The sequence below is a fragment of the Oncorhynchus clarkii genome, chromosome 10 (assembly GCF_045791955.1).
Source record: "Oncorhynchus clarkii lewisi isolate Uvic-CL-2024 chromosome 10, UVic_Ocla_1.0, whole genome shotgun sequence".
In the NCBI taxonomy this organism is placed as follows: Eukaryota; Metazoa; Chordata; class Actinopteri; order Salmoniformes; family Salmonidae; genus Oncorhynchus; species Oncorhynchus clarkii.
In genome coordinates this window covers 35,849,395-35,873,396 of record NC_092156.1, presented here as the reverse complement: position 1 = coordinate 35,873,396, position 24,002 = coordinate 35,849,395, and the positions used below count along the sequence as shown (strand labels likewise).

At 43.9% G+C, this 24,002-nt stretch overlaps 1 protein-coding gene across 1 annotated transcript in view; it reads left to right on the top strand.

Moving 5' to 3' along the window:
* The window catches only part of LOC139419526 (cell adhesion molecule DSCAML1-like), a 132,901-nt gene that overhangs the window by 1,061 nt on the left and 107,838 nt on the right, over positions 1 to 24,002 (top strand). The window contains exons 2-3 of the mRNA XM_071169487.1: positions 11,080 to 11,400; positions 23,146 to 23,292. Of these exons, the coding sequence (XP_071025588.1) occupies positions 11,080 to 11,400; positions 23,146 to 23,292 (468 nt within the window). The remainder of the gene's footprint in view (positions 1 to 11,079; positions 11,401 to 23,145; positions 23,293 to 24,002) is intronic.

Below are 24,002 nucleotides of genomic sequence, written 5' to 3'. Positions count from 1 at the left end.
TATTACCATGCTGATCTCCCTTGCTATTACAGTGTATTATAATAATTCTGAACAGCATCTAAACAGCATCTCTGTCCTTTGTTTAGCCTGCCTGTTTTAAGTTATGTATGTATGTTTATGAGTTATGATTTCATAAATTAGCCTGGAGGATGATTCTCTTATGACGCTATGTGTAGGCCTGACAGACATTTGTCAATACTGGAAGGACAAACTCATATAGCCTAGATACGTACTTACATTGGCGCTTGCTTCTACTTAGGCTGTTTCGTGTTAATAATTGTTCACTGACATATAAGCCTATAATTTTGGAGAAATAAGTCCTGTGCACATGAACGTTGAAATTTCGTATTTTCATAAATGGGTCTATTTACATTGAAGCATTTGGATGTCTCTCTGAATGCATAGCAATTAAAATGAAGAAAAAAAGGTATAGGCACAAATGATCTCAGACCAGCATCCAATAGTCTTTTAAAACTATTTAATTCGATCTAATTTATTAGACCAAAGAAGGCCCCAGATGCGTGGGTGGATGTAGACAAGCCCAGGCGTGTTTCCCTCTAATAGCCCACCTGAACCCTGGCTGCTGTGTGTGCGCGCGCGTGCGTGTGTGTTTGTGAAAGGGGGGACACCCCTCCCTCTCTGCCTTGCGTTGGGCCTGTTGGCTGTGAAGTTGCGATTTCCATGTGGTTATAATTTCATTGTAACAATATATTGTGTGCATTTTTTGTTGTTAAATGGTTCACTTTAATAATTTGTAACATCACATTTTAGTTGAATATTCTATTCCATACCTACTTCCATTTACAACGCAAATACATCAAATTCAATGAGCAAGATAATTATTTACAGCGACAAATTGTTCAATTACGTAAATCAAAGAAAACAAATTAAAGAAGAGACACTCAAACCTATTTTAGTCAAAATGGCAGTAACAATCATTAGTATTAATTTGCTAGATCTTTAAGTGTTGCAAATCGCTCAATATTTTTTAGGCCTACAACCAATGTCGCTAAATGAAATAGCATATGTTTACGAGCATTAGCGCTACATTTCCTCACGGAAGATGGGCATTAGGCAATTTTGTCAATATGGAATTAATTTGAATGGATTTTTATAATCAGACTACATTATTTTTTAAATACAAATTTTGATAATCTAACACGGATACACATATTTGTATTAATGATTACCTAGAATGATGATCAATTAATGATGTCGGCATTTCAGAAATGCTATATTTGATGTAGAACATTTTGTAATTTCAGTGTCATTTTTAGGATGTATAGGTCTATTGAAAAAATATGAATTATGAAATTAAAATTAAATGAATATAATCAAATTGTCCCCTCAATTGCATTTGGAAACTGAGTTGAAGAAATCAAAATATATGTTGTCATAAGGCATTCCCTCCATCGTCATAAGATCCAACTGTCACCCTCTACCCCTCCCTCCCTCCCGCTCCTGCCCCTCCCTCATATAAAATAGAAATATGCAAAATTGGTCTCTCTCTATTTTAGCCCAAATCCCCAGCTGCCTTCTCCCCACAGCTGCGCAATTAGCGCTGGGTTCTGCCGTATCACCCAATGACAGAGCAGCAAAGCAGGTCACAGGACAGAAGCGTGCCAAGATAATTGCCCATAGTCCCTGCTCTTATTTTTCGAATCGAATATGTTCATAAATCACGTTTTTTATGCAATAATACTGAAATAATAAAATGCACAGCCCTTTTCGTAAACTTAGTGCAGGCCTACTCCCACTTAATTGTAACGTGAAGGGTCAGATTGTATTCTTATAAACACAAACAGACATTGTCATATCTCGATTATTTGTTAGTGTAATTTAGATTAATTCGGACTCCTTGAGTCGGTGCTGGTTGCCATGGGTTCAATAAGAAGTCAAATAGTCTTAACCTATTCGTAAAAAGGTAAAAAGGCTTACTGTTAGAATTTGTATTCATTATTGTTTTCGTTTTGAGCCCAAATAAACCTTCAAACCTCCCTCCCGTAAAAAATCATCCCGCAAACTTTTTCAATGGACTTCATGTGGGTACAAAACTATTTCTATGTCCTTGGCTGGAGTTGCCTTTGCCTCTAGTAAGGAACTCGAAAGGTGCGTTTTACCTTGGTGTAGTGTTGATTAGGTCTACCTATTTAATAATGTTGTCAGATGTACAGTAGGCTGAACGTTACTGCTGCTGGTGTAAAAGTGGTGCGTTGCTGTGGTGAGGCTGGCAGGGGAGCGCAGGGGAGTTCAGAGCGCGCGGAGAGGAGCAATGGAACTTTCAGCGATAGGATCATGTCATATCGTCATGGCACATCGTACCTAACCCTTACATTAACCGTATTAAATTTCAGCTTCAATGGGGTGACGTCAAAGTTGGACGTCCCAAGTATCCCCTTTGCGTTTCCCATTTGCTTTTCTAGTCTCTCCACATCCTCTCGCTCTTCTCTCAACCCATCCTTACAACGTATCGTACCAGAATGGGATAAAGTATCTCGGCAAAAATGCATTAGATTAAAAAAATAGATAACGAATATGTTGGAAAAACAGGGATATGAAACATGCGTTTTGAACAACAGGTGAGGTGTGTGTCTAAGTTGATAATCTTTTATCACCTCTGTTCTTCATGTATTTGAGGGAATTTTAATGGTAGAACTCGGCTAGCAGGTGGTTGTTTTTGTCTAAGGTATGTTCTCTCTCTCGCTCTTTCACTCACTCTCCATTAGTCGCTCACTCACTCACACACACTCCCCCTCCCGTTCTCTCCCTCATCACTAGGCAGAATTAAAGGATGGGGGAGGGGCGGTTTTATGCAGACTGTGCTGGGACTTGTGATCCACAGATTTGATATTCACATTATGAGAGAAACTGGCTGCTTTGATGTGAGGGGGAACGGGTCCATGGGGACTGCTGAAGAAGCACACTTTTCACTGACGCAGCATGGGCCTGGGGGGCGTATTGGGTGTACAGAAAGCAGGGGGGGCAAAACCCATGCCTTGATGAGATGTAACCCCCAACAACCCCCCAGCCCAGCACTCACTCACTCCTCCCCACCCCACACCAACCACCTTATCCCAGACCACTAAGGATTGTTCATAAGCTTACACCCAGGGCTGACTCTAGCCTTTTGGGGGCCCTAAGCAAGATTTGGTTGGGGGGCCCACCACCTCACTGCAAAACATTTTAGTGGCCCCTCTCTTGATGGCGAAGAGAAACATTTATGTTTTTAAAGTACATTTCCTGAAAATCTACACATTTTGCCATGAGTTGGAGATGAGTTGGACATTTTATAACAAATTTAAGGCCAGGCACCACAGGCTGAAATGACACTTTTTCATCTGCCTATCCATTTAGAGATTTGTTGGTATTTTGGTCCGTTAATATTAGTTATTTCAAAAAGTAAGCATAAACATTTAAAAAACTTAGTTTAAATGAATATTTTCTTCAGTTTATCACACTACGTCATCAACATTTTTATGAATTTTAACCACTTTAAAATGCATGTATTTCTAAAGTGTATATGTATATACCAAAAGTGTTTTATTTAAGTCTACATTCAACACGTAAAAGTTGATTGTGATAGGATTAAGAGAAACACAAATCCATATTAAGGTGTGGTGCCTGGCCTTTTTTTTGCCATGGGGCAGAGAGAACATTTTTGCAGTTTTACACCTTATTTCTTGCAATTCTACCCATTTTGCCATGGGGTGGAGAGATTCTTTTTGCAGTTTTAAACGCCCACAAGAGTGGACATTCACTTTTTTTCAGCTGATAGACGATGCCCATAGCTTACCCATAATGTTGCACAACGATTTAAGTCAATAAGTCATAGTTTTTCATCATGAAAAAGTCATAGTTTTTCATCATGAGCAAAGTCATTGTAGCCTATCATTTCACTTCACCTAGCTGTCAGAACCATGGCATGAGCACGGGCTGACTTGGCATTGCTGTTGCACAGCCTACCATGTAGAAAAAAACGCATTCTGTAGTCCAAACCGTTCAAAAGTTAGGCTATCAATATTACCAGAGCTTAATCTCCTTTGTATTTCTATGGCAGATTCACGGCCGCAATTTATGGAAGATGCCAAAACTTTGGAGATAACAATAATTGGCAAAGTCAAAGATAGTGATTTCCCCAATCCATCTGTGGCGAAGTTGTCCCTAAATGCTTATGACAAATCCAGCTCCAGAACCAGCCATAGCCTAGCCAGCTGGCTAATCTTCTGAGTACTATGTAGCAACAACATTCAACATTAGCTAGCTATATAAGGTTAGCATAATAGCTAGCTACACTGACAGCTGTCAGTGCCCTACTTGTTGTTATTTCTCCACTCCACGTGGAAATCACCACAATGTTCTCACCTCCAATTCGTGAATATGTATTAGCAGCAGGGGTTGGAATCAAAAATATTTTCCAATGGTTTCATTCTGAACAGAACCACATTTTTTTTTCATTACACTGTTCTGACCAGTAAAATAAAGTTCTGAACCGGTTCGAACAAAATTTTCAAAAAAGTTTATATCGTTCCTTTCTGTTCCTTTTTTCACCTTTGAAATTGAAATCAACAGTTTTTTACATTAAACTCATTAAATGATTTCACCAATTGGATAGACCTGGCAAGCTAGTTGTTTATGCACATGATGAACAGACACGTGTAGCCTATGGCGCAAGATGTAGGTGTGGAGAAAGCGAGAGAGGGGTGAGGAGGAGGATTGAAGTACTGGGCATGTTGTTAAGACATGCATTATCTGAATTAGGTATACAGAACTATACCTAGGAAGAGCGGCTTCTTTGAAGGTTCTTTGAGCTAGCTAGCTAGCAAGCTTGTGCTACCTAGCTAACACACTTTAGCTAGAAAGCTAACAAGCGTGTGTGTGCAGAGTGGCACCAGAATCAAAAACACGTCTTATCTTTTTGTAGTTAATAAATCCAGTGTGAAATGTGATAACTAGGCCTATAGTATCCTTAATGTACCATCTACTGCATCTTGCCTATGCCGTTCTGTACCATCACTCATTCATATATTTTTATGTACATATTCTTCATCCCTTTACACTTGTGTGTATAAGGTAGTTGTTGTGGAATTGGTAGGTTAGATTACTCGTTGGTTATTACTGCATTGTCGGAACTGGAAGCACAAGCATTTCGCTACACTCGCATTAACATCTGCTAACCATGTGTATGTGACAAATAAGATTTGATTTGATTTGAACTAGCGTTGAAAAAGTGAATCCATTCTTCTCTGGCTAATAAAAAAGATGAATCATGCTTGTAAAGGCCTGGTGTGTAATGTCAGTACAGTAGCCTATCGTAGCATTCGGAGGTGGAGGGGAAGGTAGCCTAAACACACACAAACACTGGCAAAGATTCTAATCTTGCAGGCAGACACTGGAATACGTTTCTAAGTGACAGAATGAGGGTTTGCATAGGCGCTTTGTTGCGGTTCTTTTTTGTGGGGCAAAGAAAAATGTCTAGAAAGTAAAATAACAATATTAACCGGTTCTCGTGCTTTTATAATGACGGTTCTGTTCTGGAACAGTATAGGTCAGTTTAGTTTCCGGTTCCGTTTATTTTCTAGTTTTCGGTTCTGTTCCCTGAACTGGTTCCAACCCCTGATTAGCAGCCATGCTTCATTCTTCGGATGTGAAACCTAAACGAGAATTTCCACTATAGGAATTACCCCCAGCGGCCGCTTATGCCTGGAGCCGGCCCTGCTTACACCTACCTCCATCTCCCTGTCTCTCCTTTTCATTTTTATGTACTTACCCTCCCCCTGCTCCTCACACACACACACACACACACACACACACACACACACACACACACACACACACACACACACACACACACACACACACAGGAAAATATTTGATTCGCTCAGTTCTAAATGCAAACACGTTGGCACACAACTTCAAAAGTCGCTGTGAGACTCACCAAGATCTGAGATAGCTAGCATTCAGAAGGTTAGAGAAGGATAGATGGAGGGAACGGAGGGGAATGAAGAGCACAGGGAGATGGAGGGAAGGAAAGGAGGAAGTGGAGTTTCAGTCTGGCTGAAAATGATCCTACGTCTGTCTCCATGGGAAGAGGTGCTCCATGATGTGTGACAGAGAGAAAGAGAGGAGGATGGGGGTTGCAAGGGAGCATTGATGTGTATGCACATGAGCAGAGGGTAAAAGAGAGAATGAGGGAGAGATGAAGAAAAGGGGGGGAAGATGTAGAAGAGAAGAAGGCTTTATGCATTTGGTTGGGTTCAGGGAGTGAGGGTGTGAGAGTTTGTGTATTAAGGGGGTGAGGGTGGTGGGAATGTTGGCATTTGTTTACCAGCTCATCAGTGTGTGTATCGTGTTTAACATGCAATACGATTGTGTGTGTGTGTGATTTGTGTGTGTGGAGTGCATTTGTCTGTGTGTGTGTGTGGAGTGAGTGGCGTAGGCCAGCTGCATTATGCATAATGAAGTATTGCATAGGCAATGGCTTCTGCATCTCGACATACATATTCATGTCTCGTTCTCTAGCAGGCTGCATAAAATAGTGTCTCAGTGTGTTCTGCGCACACTCACTCCTGCAGCCAGCTAACCAGCCAACCAGGGCTCAGCTCTACCAGCACTATTAGCAGGCTCCAATGCACTGCAACGAAAACACCCCACAATAAATAAGGGGAGGTGGATGTTTCGCTCTCTATCTTTTCGATTGTTTTTCCTCATCGTGTTTTCTTAGCGGTTTTGGACTGAACTTCCAGCTCAACAGGTCAACGCTTATGCTTTGGACTGAATTTGACTGAAAGGGCGTTGGTTGATGTGTTAGCATGACATAGTACAGTAATACGCTGACAGTCAATGCACATTCAAATGGGATACTAGAATGTTTTGGCTGTATGATTGGTTCCATCCAGACTAGTTTGTCTTAAAAGCAGTCACTGATTCCACAAAATGGAGTTGGCCATGTTAGCCACTCGTTGCCTCTTTGGCTTCTCCTCCTATTGACTTGGATGGAACATGGAAGTCACCCGCACCAAGTTCACCCATTCCAAATACACATAAAATGTATTCACACTACATTCACATGTAGTATGTTCTATGTCTTTTTTTAGTCACATGTCAGTGCCACCATGGCAACCCCTCTTTTACCTCCCAGTTTGAATGTATCCTAAGTGCTGCTCAGGGCATGTGTGTCTGTGTGTTTGTCATGTGTGTGTCTGTTTCTGACAGCCTTTGAGTGTGTGTTTGTTGTGTGTGTGGTGTGTGTGTCTGTTTCTGACAGCTTTTGAGTGCCACTCCACCCTGCCCAGTACAGTACCCTCTGCCCCCCCAAGCCTCCTCACCCCCCAGGCCCCTAATCTAAAGAGATGTGGTCCTGCTTCCCAGCCAACCCCAGCTCCCCTAAGCTCTCAGGGTGACCCCCAGCCTTTAGCCCCCTTCCACCCCTCCACTTTAGTCCTGTCCCCACATTGGGAGATTATAGATATTGCAATCTTTAATATGGGTTTTATGCTCGAGGGCCATTATCAGTAATCTGCAAGGGGTGGGGGAGAATGTCTGACCTGGATTCAGTAGCCCACCATCGGATGGACGGCTAGAGTTCATATTTACCATCTCTAGCATACTGCCCTCAGTTGACGTAACATCATTATCCAGAGGAGCTGAACTTACTCTAGGTTTAATGTATAGACTGTCTATGGTGTTGATCTTACTGTAGGGTTAATGTATAGCCTCTGTCCATGGTGCTGATCTTACTGTAGGGTTAATGTATATGTGCTGATCTTACTGTAGGGTTAATGGATACCCTCTGTCATGGTGCTGATCTTACTGTAGGATTAACGTATAGCCTCTGTCCATGGTGCTGATCTTACTGTAGGGTTAACGTATAGCCTCTGTCCATGGTCCTGATCCTACTGTAGGGTTAATGTATAGCCACTGTCCATGGTGCTGATCTTACTGTAGGGTTAACGTATAGCCTCTGTCCATGGTGCTGATCTTACTGTAGGATTGACGTATAGCCTCTGTCATGGTGCTGATCTTACTGTAGGGTTAATGTATAGCCTCTGTCATGGTGCTGATCTTAATGTAGGGTTAATGTATAGCCTCTGTCATGGTGCTGATCTTACTGTAGGGTTAATGTATAGCCTCTGTCCATGGTGCTGATTCCGTGAGAAAACGCTTCATGGTTTGATGTGTTGTTATCACCACCATCTGAATCTACACATGTAAATAATCTGTCTGTCAACAACACAAGGTACATACTTGCGTACACAAATGGACATTTAATGATCCCATGAACTGATATCGATTTCAGGCAGAAGATGTGGCATATTACCTGTCAAAAATTAAAGGCAATGAGCCCCTTTCAAACAGCCAGTTATTTACCACTTTCTTGCAGGTATACCCCTTTCATACACATCAGTGGTTAACTGGCACACTGGGAGGTGTGGGGGTGTTGTTAACCCATAGGGGGATGTTTGAATTCCAAATTAGGGAGGTGTTAAACAATGGAAGTGTTGATCAATTTACCTGCAGAAAAAAGCAGAGAACCATTCACACAGTACCGATGGCTGTATTTTGGTTACAGGTTCTGTGAAAATGCAGGAGTCATGAGTAGGTCTTTAGGTGGGGTTTAATGTACAATGCTATAAAGAAGCAGGCATGGTAAATTAGTGGGATTTTGTCTGTGTATGAAAGGGATATATGTGTTTACCAGAAGGGTACTAGAGAGCCTGGTGCAGATGTTTAGACAGTGGTGTCGGAGGGGCTGGACAGTGGTGTCGGAGGGGTTGAACAATGGTGTCGGAGGGGCTGGACAGTGGTGTTGGAGAGGCTGGACAGTGGTGTCGGAGGTGCTGGACAATAGAGAGTCCACAGCTAGATGTGAATTTCTGGGGTGGGGTGATTTCTCGGATCTCTGAAGCTCCAATGATCTGGCTACAGATCATTTTGCTTCATTCATACGTATGCTAGATGGTTAGATGAATGAGTTGAACTCTGTGTGCTGAGCTGAACCTGAAAGCTGATACAGAATGGAAGTTAGAGAAGATGTGTGTATTACATATTTGGGGGGGGGGGGGGGGGGGGGGGGGGCAGGGCAAAGATTTGGACACATCTGTCCATCTATGACAGGGTCATTTCTCTCTTCTAATCTTCCCCTCCTTGACCCTAAATGTGGGGACCTCCCTTTCTCTCTCTGCTGGGGTTGTGTGTCCCTAATCTGAGTACCCAGGAGGAACACTCCTGGTGTGTTAAATATGAAAGGAGATTAAACCGATTTAACTCTGCGTCTGGCATACAAATTCCAATCACATAACTTAACTGTGTGTTTCCTCTGTGAGTGTGTGTGTGTCTGTGTGTAGGTAGAGGCCTCCACCCACATCTACCTAACCCACCAGAGGCTTTAGCCCAAATCCCTGGCTTTCTGCATCACATGACTGATGTTTGCAGCTGGACATTTGACATTTGAAGGGCATTCTTATCCTTCCTGTCTGTTACATCTGTTTATTACTCTTCAGTTTAATTTATTATGACTTTAATTGAACTTATTTTTTTATTTTTTTTTATTTTATTTAACTAGGCAAGTCAGTTAAGAACAAATTCTTATTTTCAATGACAGCCCACAAACAGTGGGTTAACTGCCTGTTCAGGGGCAGAACGACAGATTTGTACCTTGTCAGCTCGGGGATTTGAACTTGCAACCTTTCGGTTACTAGTCCAACGCTCTAACCACTGCCGCCCATTGAATAACGCCTGGGCAGATTTCCAGATGTGTGTTTTGAATATGGTGCTCAACAGTGTGTTTTTCAAGCAGTTCCTCACCTGTTATTTTACAACAGTGACACTTTGCTTATACAGTTCTACTGTTCTACAGTTCTACTATTCTACAGTTCTATTAGTTCTACTACAGTTCTACTGTTCTACAGTTCCACTGTTCTACAGTTCTATTAGTTCTACTACAGTTCTACTGTTCTACAGTTCTACTATTCTACAGTTATATTAGTTCTACTACAGTTCTACTGTTCTACAGTTCTACTATTCTACAGTTCTATTAGTTCTACTACAGTTCTACTGTTCTACAGTTCTACTGTTCTACTTCAGTGCTACTGTTCTACTGTTCTACAGTTCTACTATTCTACAGTTCTATTAGTTCTACTACAGTTCTACTGTTCTACAGTTCCACTGTTCTACTACAGTGCTACTGTTCTACTGTTCTACAGTTCTACTACAGTTCTACTGTTCTACTACAGTTCTACAGTTCTACTGTTCTACTGTTCTACTACAGTTCTACAGTTCTACTGTTTTACAGTTCTACTACAGTTCTACAGTTCTACTGTTCTAAAGTTCTACTGTTCTACTACAGTTCTACAGTTCTACTATTCTACAGTTCTACTACAGTTCTACAGTTCTACTGTTCTACAGTTCTACTATTCTACTGTTCTACTGTTCTACAGTTTTACTGTTTTACAGTTCTACTGTTCTACTGTTCTACTGTTCTACAGTTTTACTGTTTTACAGTTCTACTGTTCTACTGTTCTACAGTTTTACTGTTCTACTGTTCTACAGTTTTAATGTTCTACAGTTTTACTGTTCTACTGTTCTACAGTTTTACTGTTCTACTGTTCTACAGTTTTAATGTTCTACAGTTTTACTGTTCTACTGTTCTACAGTTTTACAGTTTTACTGTTCTACTGTTCTACAGTTTTACTGTTCTACTGTTCTACAGTTGTATTGTTCTACAGTTCCATTATTCTACAGTTTTACTGTTCTACTGTTCTATTGTTCTACAGTTTTACTGTTCTATTGTTCTACAGTTCTATTGTTCTACAGTTTAACTGTTCTACTGTTCTAAAGTTTTACTGTTCTACAGTTCTATTGTTCTACAGTTCTATTGTTCTACAGTTCTATTGTTCTACAGTTCTATTGTTCTACAGTTCTACTGTTCTATTGTTCTACTGTTCTATTGTTCTACAGTTGTACTGTTCTATTGTTCTACAGTTCTATTGTTCTACAGTTTTACTGTTCTACAGTTCTACAGTTCTACTGTTCTTCTCTCTACACTACTTATTACTGACTGTGATATCTCTCCCCATGCAGTACACAGTGAGGATGTGGGCTCTACCAGGCTGTACTTTGTGAAGGCGTCCCTGCAGAGGCTGACCTACTCCAGCTCGGTGGGGGTGTCTCTGCCCTGTCCGGCGGGCGGCACCCCCACCGCCATCCTGCGCTGGTACCTGGCCACCGGCGATGACATCTATGACGTGCCCCACATCCGTCATGTCCATGCCAATGGCACCCTCCAACTCTACCCCTTCTCTCCCTCCGCCTTCAACTCCTACATCCACGACAACGACTACTTCTGCACCGCAGAGAACCAGGCTGGCAAGATCCGCAGCCCCAACATCAGAGTCAAAGCTGGTGAGGAGGAGGGGGTGTAGGAGAAGAGATGACAGAGGGAAGGGACAGGTGAAGAGGGGGGAGGGGGAGAGGAGGTAGAGAGTTTGGTTAATAGAAGTTAGAAGGACAGAGGGACAGAAGGAACTGATACTAAGCGGGTATAGAGGTTAGCGCATTCTGGCGGCCCGTGGGCCGAATTTGACCCTCAGGTGGTTTAATTTGTCCCCCCGAGTTTTCTGAGCAAAACATATGTATATTATTTTTGGGGGACATAAAAGACTACAAGCTCCAAGTGATTTTAAAATAAAAAATATGTTCCCCAATAGAAACACATCTGATCGTATACAAATGTAAGGTTTGAAATTATTAGGTTTTAGTCAAATTTTATATTTGTTTGGGCTTCTTGCTGTCAATTTGCAGTCTACAGATTATATGTAATTATGTTCCGTCCCCCCGACCATCCACTAGTTGATGATCCCTGGGTTAGAGGTCAGAGGTTAGAGGATAGAGGTTAGAGGGACAGAAGGTACTGATACTAAGAGGGGAGCGATAGAGGTTAGAGGGACAGAGGGACAGAAGGTACTGATACTAAGAGGGGAGTGATAGAGGTTAGAGGGACAGAGGGACAGAAGGTACTGATACTAAGAGGGGAGCGATAGAGGTTAGAGGGACAGAAGGAACTGATACTAAGAGGGGAGTGATAGAGGTTAGAGGGACAGAGGGACAGAAGGTACTGATACTAAGAGGGGAGCGATAGAGGTTAGAGGGACAGAGGACAGAAGGAACTGATACTAAGAGGGGAGCGATAGAGGTTAGAGGGACAGAGGGACAGAAGGAACTGATACTAAGAGGGGAGTGATAGAGGTTAGAGGGACAGAGGGACAGAAGGAACTGATACTAAGAGGGGAGCGATAGAGGTTAGAGGGACAGAGGACAGAAGGAACTGATACTAAGAGGGGAGCGATAGAGGTTAGAGGGACAGAGGGACAGAAGGAACTGATACTAAGAGGGGAGCGATAGAGGTTAGAGGGACAGAAGGAACTGATACTAAGAGGGGAGCGATAGAGGTTAGAGGGACAGAGGGACAGAAGGTACTGATACTAAGAGGGGAGCGATAGAGGTTAGAGGATAGAGGTTAGAGGGACAGAGGGACAGAAGGTACTGATACTAAGAGGGGAGCGATAGAGGTTAGAGGGACAGAGGACAGAAGGAACTGATACTAAGAGGGGAGCGATAGAGGTTAGAGGGACAGAAGGAACTGATACTAAGAGGGGAGCGATAGAGGTTAGAGGGACAGAAGGAACTGATACTAAGAGGGGAGAGATAGAGGTTAGAGGGACAGAGGACAGAAGGAACTGATACTAAGAGGGGAGCGATAGAGGTTAGAGGGGGAGAGGGACAGAAGGTACTGATACTAAGAGGGGAGGGATATAGGTTAGAGGATAGAGGTTAGAGGGACAGAGGGACAGAGGGAACTGATACTAAGAGGGGAGCGATAGAGGTTAGAGGGACAGAGGGACAGAAGGTACTGATACTAAGAGGGGAGCGATAGAGGTTAGAGGGACAGAGGGACAGAAGGAACTGATACTAAGAGGGGAGCGATAGAGGTTAGAGGGACAGAAGGAACTGATACTAAGAGGGGAGCGATAGAGGTTAGAGGGACAGAGGGACAGAAGGTACTGATACTAAGAGGGGAGCGATAGAGGTTAGAGGGACAGAGGGACAGAAGGAACTGATACTAAGAGGGGAGCGATAGAGGTTAGAGGGACAGAGGACAGAAGGTACTGATACTAAGAGGGGAGCGATAGAGGTTAGAGGGACAGAAGGAACTGATACTAAGAGGGGAGCGATAGAGGTTAGAGGGATAGAAGGAACTGATACTAAGAGGGGAGCGATAGAGGTTAGAGGATAGAGGTTAGAGGGACAGAGGGACAGAAGGAACTGATACTAAGAGGGGAGCGATAGAGGTTAGAGGGACAGAAGAAACTGATAGTAAGAGGGGAGCGATAGAGGTTAGAGGATAGAGGTTAGAGGGACAAAGGAACTGATACTAAGAGGGGAGTGATAGAGGTTAGAGGGACAGAGGGACAGAGGGAACTGATACTAAGAGGGGAGCGATAGAGGTTAGAGGGACAGAAGGTACTGATACTAAGAGGGGAGCGATAGAGGTTAGAGGGACAGAAGGAACTGATACTAAGAGGGGAGCGATAGAGGTTAGAGGGACAGAGGAACAGAAGGTACTGATACTAAGAGGGGAGCGATAGAGGTTAGAGGGACAGAGGACAGAAGGAACTGATACTAAGAGGGGAGCGATAGAGGTTAGAGGTTAGAGGGACAGAGGAACAGAAGGTACTGATACTAAGAGGGGAGCGATAGAGGTTAGAGGGACAGAGGGACAGAAGGTACTGATACTAAGAGGGGAGCGATAGAGGTTAGAGGTTAGAGGGAGCAGAGGGACAGGGAGCTGATACTAAGAGGGGAGCGATAGAGGTTAGAGGGACAGAAGGACAGAGGGAACTGATACTAAGAGGGGAGCGATAGAGGTTAGAGGGACAGAAGGAACTGATACTAAGAGGGGAGCGATAGAGGTTAGAGGGACAGAGGGACAGAAGGTACTGATACTAAGAGGGGAGCGATAGAGGTTAGAGGATAGAGGTTAGAGGGACAGAGGGACAGAAGGAACTGATACTAAGAGGGGAGCGATAGAGGTTAGAGGGACAGAGGACAGAAGGTACTGATACTAAGAGGGGAGCGATAGAGGTTAGAGGGACAGAAGGAACTGATACTAAGAGGGGAGCGATAGAGGTTAGAGGGATAGAAGGAACTGATACTAAGAGGGGAGCGATAGAGGTTAGAGGATAGAGGTTAGAGGGACAGAGGGACAGAAGGAACTGATACTAAGAGGGGAGCGATAGAGGTTAGAGGGACAGAGGGACAGAAGGAACTGATACTAAGAGGGGAGCGATAGAGGTTAGAGGATAGAGGTTAGAGGGACAGAAGGAACTGATACTAAGAGGGGAGTGATAGAGGTTAGAGGGACAGAGGGACAGAGGGAACTGATACTAAGAGGGGAGCGATAGAGGTTAGAGGGACAGAAGGTACTGATACTAAGAGGGGAGCGATAGAGGTTAGAGGGACAGAAGGAACTGATACTAAGAGGGGAGCGATAGAGGTTAGAGGGACAGAGGAACAGAAGGTACTGATACTAAGAGGGGAGCGATAGAGGTTAGAGGGACAGAGGGACAGAAGGTACTGATACTAAGAGGGGAGCGATAGAGGTTAGAGGGACAGAGGACAGAAGGAACTGATACTAAGAGGGGAGCGATAGAGGTTAGAGGTTAGAGGGACAGAGGAACAGAAGGTACTGATACTAAGAGGGGAGCGATAGAGGTTAGAGGGACAGAGGGACAGAAGGTACTGATACTAAGAGGGGAGCGATAGAGGTTAGAGGATAGAGGTTAGAGGGACAGAGGGACAGAAGGAACTGATACTAAGAGGGGAGCGATAGAGGTTAGAGGGACAGAGGGACAGAAGGTACTGATACTAAGAGGGGAGCGATAGAGGTTAGAGGGACAGAGGACAGAAGGTACTGATACTAAGAGGGGAGCGATAGAGGTTAGAGGGACAGAGGGACAGAAGGTACTGATACTAAGAGGGGAGCGATAGAGGTTAGAGGATAGAGGTTAGAGGGACAGAGGGAATGAAGGAACTGATACTAAGAGGGGAGCGATAGAGGTTAGAGGATAGAGGTTAGAGGGACAGAGGGACAGAAGGTACTGATACTAAGAGGGGAGCGATAGAGGTTAGAGGGACAGAGGACAGAAGGAACTGATACTAAGAGGGGAGCGATAGAGGTTAGAGGTTAGAGGGACAGAGGAACAGAAGGTACTGATACTAAGAGGGGAGCGATAGAGGTTAGAGGGACAGAGGGACAGAAGGTACTGATACTAAGAGGGGAGCGATAGAGGTTAGAGGATAGAGGTTAGAGGGACAGAGGGACAGAAGGTACTGATACTAAGAGGGGAGCGATAGAGGTTAGAGGGACAGAGGACAGAAGGAACTGATACTAAGAGGGGAGCGATAGAGGTTAGAGGATAGAGGTTAGAGGGACAGAAGGAACTGATACTAAGAGGGGAGCGATAGAGGTTAGAGGGACAGAGGAACAGAAGGTACTGATACTAAGAGGGGAGCGATAGAGGTTAGAGGATAGAGGTTAGAGGGACAGAGGGACAGAAGGAACTGATACTAAGAGGGGAGCGATAGAGGTTAGAGGGACAGAGGACAGAAGGAACTGATACTAAGAGGGGAGCGATAGAGGTTAGAGGATAGAGGTTAGAGGGACAGAGGGACAGAAGGAACTGATACTAAGAGGGGAGCGATAGAGGTTAGAGGGACAGAAGGACAGAGGGAACTGATACTAAGAGGGGAGCGATAGAGATTAGAGGGACAGAGGGACAGAAGGAACTGATACTATGAGGGGAGCGATAGAGGTTAGAGGATAGAGGTTAGAGGGACAGAGGGAACTGATACTAAGAGGGGAGCGATAGAGGTTAGAGGGACAGAAGGAACTGATACTAAGAGGGGATCGATAGAGGTTAGAGGGACAGAGGGACAGAAGGTACTGATACTAAGAGGGGAGCGATAGAGGTTAGAGGGACAGAGGGACAGAGGGAACTGATACTAAGAGGGGAGCGATAGAGGTTAGAGGGACAGAGGGACAGAAGGAACTGATACTAAGAGGAGAGCGATAGAGGTTAGAGGGACAGAGGACAAAACCAAAAGGGAGAGGATTGATTGACAGCCTGCTGGCCACAGCACAATCCACTCAGAGAAGAACCTGTCCAAACCCTGGTCCCAAACCCAGGCTGACCTAGAACACAGTCTACTCTGCTGTGACAACATCTGTAACACACAGGCAGACACACAGCGAACACAGGCGAGGACACAGCCTTGCCCAAACACAGGGTCACTGAACTCTGTTACACAACACAGACCCTTCAGCCTCATCACCATGGTGAATTAAGGCCACTGACCTGTGTCCCTCCCTAGCTTTACGTAACAACCTTCAATTATCCCTTATCCTTCATCTGGTTTGATACTGTATTGCCCACAAACACCGTATGTACTGTACATGTGTTGCAAGTGACATCATAGAAGCACAAAACACTCCCACTAACGACAGTATCTATGCAGATGTTGCGGCTGCTGCTAGTTGCTATGCTATTCCTAAAGCATCAGCTGACTAGCCCGATGCTCTCTCCCTCCATCTTATTCTCTCTATTTCTATGTGTCCTCTCTTTCTCTTCATGCCCTCTCTTCCTCCTCTCTCCTTCCTCCTCTCACACCGTCCTCTGGTACCATGCTAAATATAGCCGCAGTGGCACGCTTCTTTCATTATCTCTCATTATGAAACCTAATTGGTGCACTCCATTGATTAGACTTCATGCCAGTGCTTTAACAAGGTGTACCTCTTATAAACCAGCACAGAATATAGCTGATGTGGGTGTACATATAGATTTCTCTGCGTCTATCCATTCATTCTATCCATTTCATATCATATACTGGATCTACCCAGTGGAGGTGAGATGTTCCGTTGAACCAGTTGGTCAAGTGGTCACCTGGACCAACCCCTTGTAGACACTTTTACAATTCTCCTGGACTGTAGGTTCTCCACAACCTCTCTTTTCGTTGTTCCGCCACCCATCCTCCCTCCCTCTCTCACTTCCTCTCTCCCTCTCTGTCCATCATTCACATCAGGGCAGACAGTCCCTCCCCCGCTCCTCCTGCTGTCAACATCTGTTTTCATATTCTGCCTCCCAACACCGACCTGCACTAATACATATTCCTACTAATACTAATACTAGCTAGAGCCAAACCAGTGGAGGATTATGGAGAGAGAGGGAGAGAAATGGAGAGAGAGATGGAGAGGGAGAGAGAGAGACAGAGACAGACAGAAAGAGAGAGAGAGCCTGTGATCTGAACTGCACGCCAGCAGGTCGGTCGCTACTCTCCACTTGCTCCTTGCTGCTGCTGCCTTCATTCCCTCATGACCCAAAATCTCACCCCAAGGGGACAAGGGATTAGCATTTACAAAACCATAGTAGCCCGTCCCATATCCAGGGAGTTATGTATGGTCAGGGAGTTATGTATGGTCAGGGAGTTATGTATGGTCAGGAAGGTATGTATGGTCAGGGAGTTATGTATGGTCAGGGAGTTATGTATGGTCAGGAAGGTATGTATGGTCAGGGAGTTATGTATGGTCAGGGAGGTATGTATGGTCAGGGAGGTATGTATGGTCAGGGAGATATGTATGGTCAGGGAGATATGTATGGTCAGGGAGATATGTATGGTCAGGGAGGTATGTATGGTCAGGAAGGTATGTATGGTCAGGGAGGTATGTATGGTCAGGGAGGTATGTATGGTCCGGGAGTTATGTATGGTCAGGGAGGTATGTATGGTAAGGGAGGTATGTATGGTCAGGGAGTTATGGTTATGGAGAGGTTACATTCAGGAGGGATGTGGTTCAGAGGTTCTGGTCTGGGGTTTAGGGTCAGGATGCCTTGGTGTTCTTGTGGTCTGGTTAGGGTGTTGTGGTCTGGTTAGGGTGTTGTGGTCTGGTTAGGGTGTTGTGGTCTGGTTAGGGTGTTGTGGTCTGGTTAGGGTGTTGTGGTCGGTCTGGTTAGGGTGTTGTGGTCTGGTTAGGGTGTTGTGGTCGGTCTGGTTAGGGTGTTGTGGTCTGGTTAGGGTGTTGTGGTCTGGTTAGGGTGTTGTGGTCTGGTTAGGGTGTTGTGGTCGGTCTGGTTAGGGTGTTGTGGTCTGGTTAGGGTGTTGTGGTCTGGTTAGGGTGTTGTGGTCTGGTTAGGGTGTTGTGGTCGGTCTGGTTAGGGTGTTGTGGTCTGGTTAGGGTGTTGTGGTCGGTCTGGTTAGGGTGTTGTGGTCTGGTTAGGGTGTTGTGGTCTGGTTAGGGTGTTGTGGTCTGGTTAGGGTGTTGTGGTCTGGTTAGGGTGTTGTGGTCTGGTTAGGGTGTTGTGGTCTGGTTAGGGTGTTGTGGTCTGGTTAGGGTGTTGTGGTCGGTCTGGTTAGGGTGTTGTGGTCTGGTTAGGGTGTTGTGGTCTGGTTAGGGTGTTGTGGTCTGGTTAGGGTGTTGTGGTCTGGTTAGGGTGTTGTGGTCGGTCTGGTTAGGGTGTTGTGGTCTGGTTAGGGTGTTGTGGTCTGGTTAGGGTGTTGTGGTCGGTCTGGTTAGGGTGTTGTGGTCTGGTTAGGGTGTTGTGGTCTGGTTAGGGTGTTGTGGTCTGGTTAGGGTGTTGTGGTCGGTCTGGTTAGGGTGTTGTGGTCTGGTTAGGGTGTTGTGGTCTGGTTAGGGTGTTGTGGTCTGGTTAGGGTGTTGTGGTCGGTCTGGTTAGGGTGTTGTGGTCTGGTTAGGGTGTTGTGGTCGGTCTGGTTAGGGTGTTGTGGTCTGGTTAGGGTGTTGTGGTCTGGTTAGGGTGTTGTGGTCTGGTTAGGGTGTTGTGGTCTGGTTAGGGTGTTGTGGTCTGGTTAGGGTGTTGTGGTCTGGTTAGGGTGTTGTGGTCTGGTTAGGGTGTTGTGGTCGGTCTGGTTAGGGTGTTGTGGTCTGGTTAGGGTGTTGTGGTCTGGTTAGGGTGTTGTGGTCTGGTTAGGGTGTTGTGGTCTGGTTAGGGTGTTGTGGTCGGTCTGGTTAGGGTGTTGTGGTCTGGTTAGGGTGTTGTGGTCTGGTTAGGGTGTTGTGGTCAAGGAGTTGTGTAATGGGGTTACTACAACTTGGTTTAAAGTTAGAGTATTTAGAGCATGATTAAATGAGGTTAGGGTTAGTAAATAAACTTTAAATAAATATAAAATTAAATAAAATTAAATAAACTTTCTAGATATCCATAATGTTATGTACATTTGTTGGTGGACTCTCTCTTTACTGCATAGCTACAGTGGGCGATTATTCAAATGTAGATGATACAATTTCCATCATAGCGTGATTTAATGAATCTATTCACTGTTCCCATGTTTTATACAATCATTTCAACATCGAATTCTATGTCTAATGTATTCATATGTTTCTCTATGTAAAGTGGAAGAAGTAATGTATGTTGATGCGTTGTTATACTGCAGTAGGATCCCAACGTTAGTGTAACAGTGCCTGTTCTCTACACTGCACTGCTGTTACCAGGGAGGGGGCTTCCAAAGCTGTTTCTTAGCAACCTTCAAATATGTCCTAGCTTCTCCTGATTTCACTAATGAGTTCATGCTCATTCAGGAGAGTGTCAAATACTGCATGAACATGTATGAACAGTGAATCACCGTCAATACAGACGGTTTTACTAAAGCTGGGTTGTTATCTCTAGCACAGGGCTTTAACACTACAATGCATTCTGGAGACACAGTTGTGTACAAAACAATAGAATAGTGTCTGATGATGATGTCATGGTGAAAGCTAGCCAATCATTTTTTTGTTTATCCTGCTCAGAAATTGGGTTGCGTAGTCAATGATGAAAACAGATGTACTGTAGAATTAGTGTTATTGACGTGTTCTAACAATAGACCAAACCAGATTCTGAGTTGTTCCCAATATGTTTGCAAATGTATTGTTGTAGATTCAATACATCTGTATTATTAGTAGATTCTTTTGAAATCCAAAATATAATATAAAAACTGTCGTCTAACTTGTTTCTGTTAATGATTCTTACAACAGACTACTGTCCAAAACATCTCATACTGTATATTCCACTACATCTCTAGTATTCACTTGTTCTTATACCAAAGAGAGATTGTAACACCAAATACTCTAAAATATTAAAATATGTGTTACTATATTTACAATGTTTCAGGGAGATCCGGGCTGGTTTAGTCTGGAGGGGAATGACCCCTGAGTTGGTGGCCTCTAGTACATTCTAATGCCTTGATTCCATCCGAAATACGCATCTAAATCATTTAATACTTTAACGACTTTACCTCCAAGATTGGTCAAATTAGTTGTGGTATGGAGTAGAAAGACATGACTTTCCAAATAAAATGACTGAAAATGTATGAATTCAGTGTGTTGTTAGTTGTTTCAGAGATTGTATAGGCCTTTATGATCAGGACTATTTTCTAAGTAAGATAATAAGTAAGATTTTTTAACATTAAACCTGTCTTCTCTTGATGAAAGTCATATTTACAGTTGTTTGTAATTTGGGTGAGCTATCCCTTTAACAGTTTGGCCTGTCAATCAATAATTCTGGGTGGGATTGTCAGGGGAGGTGGCAGGATGTTTGTGAGTCACAGAGTTGGTAGGGTTTCAGACCTAGTCAATCAATCACTGTGGGTGGGACATTGAGGGAAGGCGGTAGATTAGTAATCTAGTCAGAAAAGATCGTTTAGTCTTTCGATTTATTTTATTGTGACAAAAACCTAAGAAAAAAGGTTGTGTTCCCTGTAGAGAAATAATATGGAATTGCAGGTAATTGGTTTAAAATGTTTAAAAAATGATATACAATGTCAGACATGCATGAATAGACCTACAGGTATGATTGTAGAATGAAGCAGGTGTTAAAAATATGGGCTTTGCTACACAGAAAGCAGCCGTTGATTAAGCTACTCCATTGTCGACACTAATCAAATCAATAGGCCTGTATTAATATATTTCATAATACCATTCCATGTGTCATAAAATATGCTGTTATAGCTTTCAATCTGTTTTCTTTTATCATTTGGACCAGAATGAGGCTCTCTCTCCACTACTGTTGTTCCTGCAGTGAGGAGTCAACATCTTTGTCTAATGTTTTCATCATTTATCTGCAGATAATCAAAAAGCATGAGTAGCCTACCAGTAAGCAAATTAGGGAGCAAAATGAACAGCTCTCTCACCGATGCGATTTGCTTCCGTTCACTTAAAAGTGCTCCCGATGCTCCTGAGTGGTGCAGCGGTCTAAGACACTGCATCTCAGTGCAAGAGGCGTCACTGTAGTCCCTGGGTCAAATCCAGGCTGCATCACATGCGGCCGTGGTTGGGAGTCCCACAGGGCGGCGTACAATTGGCCCAGCGTCGTCCGGGGTAGGCCGTCATTGTAAATAAGAATTTGTTCTTAACTGGCTTGCCTAGTTAAATAAAAAATAATGTACATTTAAAATAAATCTACTTTATATTCATCACCTCCAGCACCACCCCAACATCAACATATGTGAAAATGGCGCGTTTCTGTTTTGTAGTAAAAAATATAGAGGAACATAAGTGTTTCCAATGACATCATCCACCAATTAGTAGACAATTAGAAGGCAATGCCTACTAATAATTGGTTAAAATCACACGATGCACACCGATGATGTCATCATTGGAAAAACTTTGCATTCTCTTTCTTCTTTACTACAAAACATAGCTGTTAGTCCATGAACAACCCATCACTAGGCTACACTGATAAGTCACTTTAGCGCTCTCTGGCAAGTCTCGACATGGGCTTCGAAACCTAGGAAAATACAAACAAGATCGTTGGTTTACTTGTCCTGGTGTGATACCATGGACATGTCACTACGTTGTATGATTTATGCAAAAGGATATAGGAGATTGACTTTACTCAGTCAGTTTGAAACCTTTAATAATAAACTAGTCAACACTTGTTCTTTCTGTCGTCATTCAAACCACAGTAAATGCCTATGCGCCCCGACTCCGTGGCTGTGTAGGCCTCTGAAACACGCAAAAGAAAATTAATTAATGCCTAATGCACCACAAAAAAATTATTACGTGTATTTCATTTCAATTCATTGTTACCACTGTACATTCACTCACAGGAGGCCATGTTCATGCTCCCCCTTGACTGCAACCAACCACAGCACACAAAAATAGAACAGGTACTGAGAGGCGGGACCGACAGCAGACTGACAAACCAGCAGTGTGTCGCTGTCATCTCTCGCTTTGTAACCAAGCGTAAAAAGAACCAAAGCGGAGTCCCTACATCTGTTTTTCAGGGGAAACGGAAGTTAGGTTGAAAATACTCTATCCCCGAAAACCGGAAAGCATCCTCTTCCTGTTGACACTGTGGAGAGTGCTGGCTTTGTGACTGACAGGTGCCTGTCCTGTCAATAGATCACTAGAATATGCATATAGTTCATTCTAGTGGGAGAAGACTATACAGACTTTTCTGACAAGTGAATTAAAACATTTTGATGTAAAGAAGCCTAGTTAATAATTAAGAGTCTATTGGCGCACCCGTGCACCAATCTAAGAAACATAATAAAAAGATTCCCATCAAAATCCGTCAATTTGAGCTAGAGAGATCAGTTTTTGCATGGGCTGCGTCTCAATCCACCGCATCCTCCTATGTCAGCGTTCTGCGGTGTAAGGTGGCCGAGCTATAGCGGTGTTTGGCAGACCATGAGACATCCCGCAAAATCAGTCTTCTCACAAGAAACGTTGGTAGCGTGCGAACGGTTTGACCTACAAACTAATATGACCCCCATAAGTGTCCCGGGACTAGTCTGAAGGTAACCCATACAAATTAATAGAATGAAAGAGGTAGTTTTGTGTCCAAAAAACTCAAATATTTCCTGAGCTTTCTTATATCTCCTAGATTTAGGACAGGCACTTCAAAACCTTATTCTCTATGAAAAAAATGTTTTTATACCTAAAGGGGTCCTAAAATTCAGAATCAAATAGCTACTTTTAATGGGAATTAATGAAGTGGAAAAGTAGCCGGCTGACAATGAGTATGTTATCAGCCAGCTATGGAAAACACTGTCATCTGAATAAAATACCTTGACACTTCGTCTCTCTCTGTATAATAGTGTTCAGGGAGCCGTACACGGTGCGTGTGGCAGACCAGCGGTCCATGCGGGGCAACGTGGCCGTGTTCAAGTGCCTCATTCCCACCGCCGTGCAGGAGTACGTCAGCGTGGTGTCCTGGGAGAGAGACACCGTTTCCATCATCCCAGGTAGGACAACACGGGAAATAGATGGGATGGGAGGGGCCAGGGGACAGGGAAGGGCCAGGGGACAGGGGACAGGGAGGGGCCAGGGGACAGGGAGGGGACAGGGAGGGCGGGTACGGGAGGACTGTGGTAAAAGAAGTTAAGTGTTATGTTATTATTTGTCTGTAATGAAGTCCCCTCTGTAAGGGTGTTTGTGTGTGAGTTTGTGTGTGTGTGTGTGTGTGTGTGTGTGTGTGTGTGTGTGTGTGTGTGTGTGTGTGTCTTTGCACCTGACCTAACTCTAGCTCCTGTCTGCTGTCTGCCTGCTCACTGTTCTGGATCACTGACTCACCCCTACTCCAACTCTCTTCAGCCATCCCTCCCTCTCGTTCACTTTTTCTCTCATCATCTTTCTCACTCTTCTCTCCCTCTTCTATCTCGCCTCTCTTTCCTCCATCTCGTTCTCTCTCACGCTCCTTTGCTCTCTTCCTACATCTTTCCCCTCTTTCCCTCTCTCCACCTTCACCACTCCCTCCCCAACCTTGTTTCTCTCCATCCATCTTTCTTTATCTATTCCAGCATCTAAATTGATTGACTCCATTGATTGTTCTGTTCTTGTTTTCTTGTTTCTGTATCGTTATCCTAATTTACATTTATTTTTTTTGACGTGCCAAAGAGCCTTTTCCAACTTCTACAGTATGTTTGCCGTACTTTCCTTTCTGTTGGGTATGTAA